General features: G+C 45.2%; 1 protein-coding gene across 1 annotated transcript in view; it reads left to right on the forward strand.

Moving 5' to 3' along the window:
- The first annotated feature begins 231 nt into the window (after positions 1-231).
- The window catches only part of LOC133137664 (E3 ubiquitin-protein ligase TRIM33-like), a 14,730-nt gene continuing 11,961 nt past the window's right edge, over positions 232-3,000 (forward strand). The window contains exons 1-2 of the mRNA XM_061256003.1: positions 232-340; positions 2,743-2,970. Of these exons, the coding sequence (XP_061111987.1) occupies positions 2,745-2,970 (226 nt within the window). The 5' untranslated portion in view covers positions 232-340; positions 2,743-2,744. The remainder of the gene's footprint in view (positions 341-2,742; positions 2,971-3,000) is intronic.

The following is a 3,000-nucleotide window of genomic DNA, read 5'->3' on the forward strand; positions in this document are numbered from 1 at the left end:
TCTTCCATGACTCTATAGATATGCATATTAATCTGTGAGTATCCCTTAATCTGCCTGTTTATCGCACCCCTCTTCTCTGATGTGGGGTGGGAGAGGCTAATTTCATTATGCAGGATTACCGAGTTAGCTGGATAACTAAACCGGGAACATCTTCAGTCCATGTTGCAGATTTTGGAGCGTTCCGGGTTTTACTCAGTGCTGTTATCCTGCCCAGCGGAGGAGGGATGTTGTCAACCATTCACCAAATTGAGGACGTTGCCCGTGCATTTCAACACTCCTCGGTAACCTCGCCTGGAACTCGAGGCATGGATTCTAACGCGGTTTTATAGTTTTGTGACGGGTAAGCATGTCTGCTGGTTGTGTGCCTGATACAATGCTACGTACTTCCTGTTCGTGGTGTTGGTGGGGTTGTGTGTTTTGCAAAGGACGAAGGAGATTGAGTGGAGTTGTTTTTCGTGCTTTAAACCGGAGGCGAATATTAGTTCGCGTTTCAAAAGCTCATGTTATAATCGAGGTAAGTGGATTTGCTTTTAAAAGTGAAAATCGTTTTTCCACTCGGCTAGATAAGCAGACCGTATCAAGCTATCAGGGTTGTTGCGGGGAAGCAAATCCCGTTGGTAGTTAGTTTGCCTCCAGCGTTAACTGTAACGAATAACGGATTCCGGATACTATTTTTCGTGTATTTCCTCCGTATATGAATAAAAGCACTGGCTGGTTCTTTTATCTTTCTTTGAGTTAACTTTTTTTAATAACCGTAAATTATTTCGCTTTTATTTAGCAAAGCTACCTGACTATAAACCACATTTATTCCGCATCTTGGCCATCCTTCTGGGTCAAATTCAGCTTTTAGCTGACGTTAAAGAAATAATACTTTTTTCCTCGTCCGGTTGTGGAAGTTTGCTCTGTGAAGAGCTCTGTGTTGCAGTTTTTGATGATTGCTTACACACTAAATTGAATGCTTAGACCAAAGCATCAGAACCTTAACTTTTTTGTAATCATGACTTAAACAAAGGCACCAAAAGTACAAACACGTTTTCTGCTTTGCACTATGTTTGCAATTCTGCAACACACTTCTTGCAAAACAACACACTTGTTCGTACATTAAACACTTTGTTCAAGAATCAGATCTCTTGCAATCATTGTCAAAACACACCTGAAATTGGCAACACCAACACACACACACAAGAAAACACTTTTGACCACCAATCTGTCTGAGCCTTAGTACTACAAATAGACCTCAGGTAAACTCACCTCTTTTGTGAGAACTTGGAGATATGGAGGCAGCGAGAGCAAGAGGTAGAGGAAGAGATAAAGAGGAGGAGGAGGAGGACGAAGACAAGAACAAAGAAGGGGACGATATTACGGCCACTGTGGTGGACCATGTCATAAATGTTAAAAGGGGGGGCTGGGCAGAGATTCCAGCCCAACCTGAGTCACTACACGGTAGCATTTATAATTCGGACATTTAGACTGGAGAACATGTATGCCTTCAACTTTCTACACTAGACTGTACCTATGTAATTGTTGCACATCCATTCTGTATCACAGTACAATACAGTATAGTCCTACAATATTAGGTCTATGCTCCGCAGTGAACAAAAAAAAAATTAGTGCTGTGAAGTAAATGTAATTCAGTTTTGATGTTACTGTGTTACGACCTCCTGAGGGTGCATGTGTGTATCATTTTGTTGCATAAGTGCCATTTTGCACTAGAAGTGAGATGTTTATCTCTAAGTGTTGTGTCTTATCTGGCTTGTGTGTAGAGCCAAATTCTGCAACATGCAACAAGTGTGTAAGCAATCATCAAAAACTCTTAATAATTCACCTATAATAAGTGTAACAGTTACTGTATTGACGTTTTACCTTTTAAATACTTTCAAATGTCTCTCTGTACACTGAACAAATCAACCTGGAGGGGTGGTCAAATCTGGAATTTAGACCCCCACCCTTGGGGGTTGTTAAGTAGGGAAAATGAGATGATTACCAAGAGAGGATATGCAGGTTTTCCCTTGAGTTACTGAAACTATGGTTTATTGTCCGATTCCTTACCGGATCACATCTATACCCAACAGATTACCCTTATGTTTTATTATGTTGCAGTTATCGTGAAACTTCCCCCCTGATTATCCATTTTACATGCAATTCCTGTTACCATTACATAAGACTTAATGCAATAATACAAGGATCACACGGGCAATGTTTTCAAGGTTTTATTGGGTCTATTTACTATCTCAACAGCAGTTTTGAATATTTAATCCAGGTGAGCAGCCACCGGTGTAATGACAGCAGTGCCCAAATGAGGGCGCTGTGGCATTGTCCGGAGTCTTTCCCCTTGGAAGGGACCAGTTGTGGGGTCACGGGAGAGGGGGGCACAAATGCCCTGAAGGATTCTTTTCCCATGATTTGGTCAGGGAAACCCCTGTGACCCAACTGCCGTTAAATCACTTTATACAGCCACCATTCATCTTCCCCTTATCTCCTTCGGTGCCGATGGCCTGAACCTCCCCAAAGCTAGTCCAAACAGTGTTGTCCTCTGTTCCTTTGACACATACCAGAAGCCCCAGCCCTCAGGTTCCTCAGGCAGCCCTTCCTGAGTCCCACTTTGCCTTTGGATACCCAGGGTCGAAGGGCTGACTGTGGGTTGAGGTGTGTTATGTAAGGAGTGGATCAGATGTCGGATGGTGGTGGTGGGGGGGGGGGGGGGGGCAAACGTACCAGAGTGTAACGCGCCTTTGGGTTTAGGAATGTTCTGCGACGGCTGTGTGACGGGCGACTGGTTCAAGCCTCCTCCCGCGGCGGCGAAGGACGACGGCAGTAAAACGGCGGTGTCGCCGCGGCCGGCGCTGAAGTTCGGACACTGCGGCGCGTGCCTGGCGAGACTGGCGCCGGACCGACGGCCCCAACTTCTGCCGTGTTTACACTCGCTCTGCCTGCCGTGCGTCTCCCGGTCTCTCGCGGCGGACTACGGGGGTGAGTAAGGTTTCGCGGCAGTTCGTTTGT

This window comes from Conger conger, chromosome 9, assembly GCF_963514075.1.
Source record: "Conger conger chromosome 9, fConCon1.1, whole genome shotgun sequence".
Classification (NCBI taxonomy): Eukaryota; Metazoa; Chordata; class Actinopteri; order Anguilliformes; family Congridae; genus Conger; species Conger conger.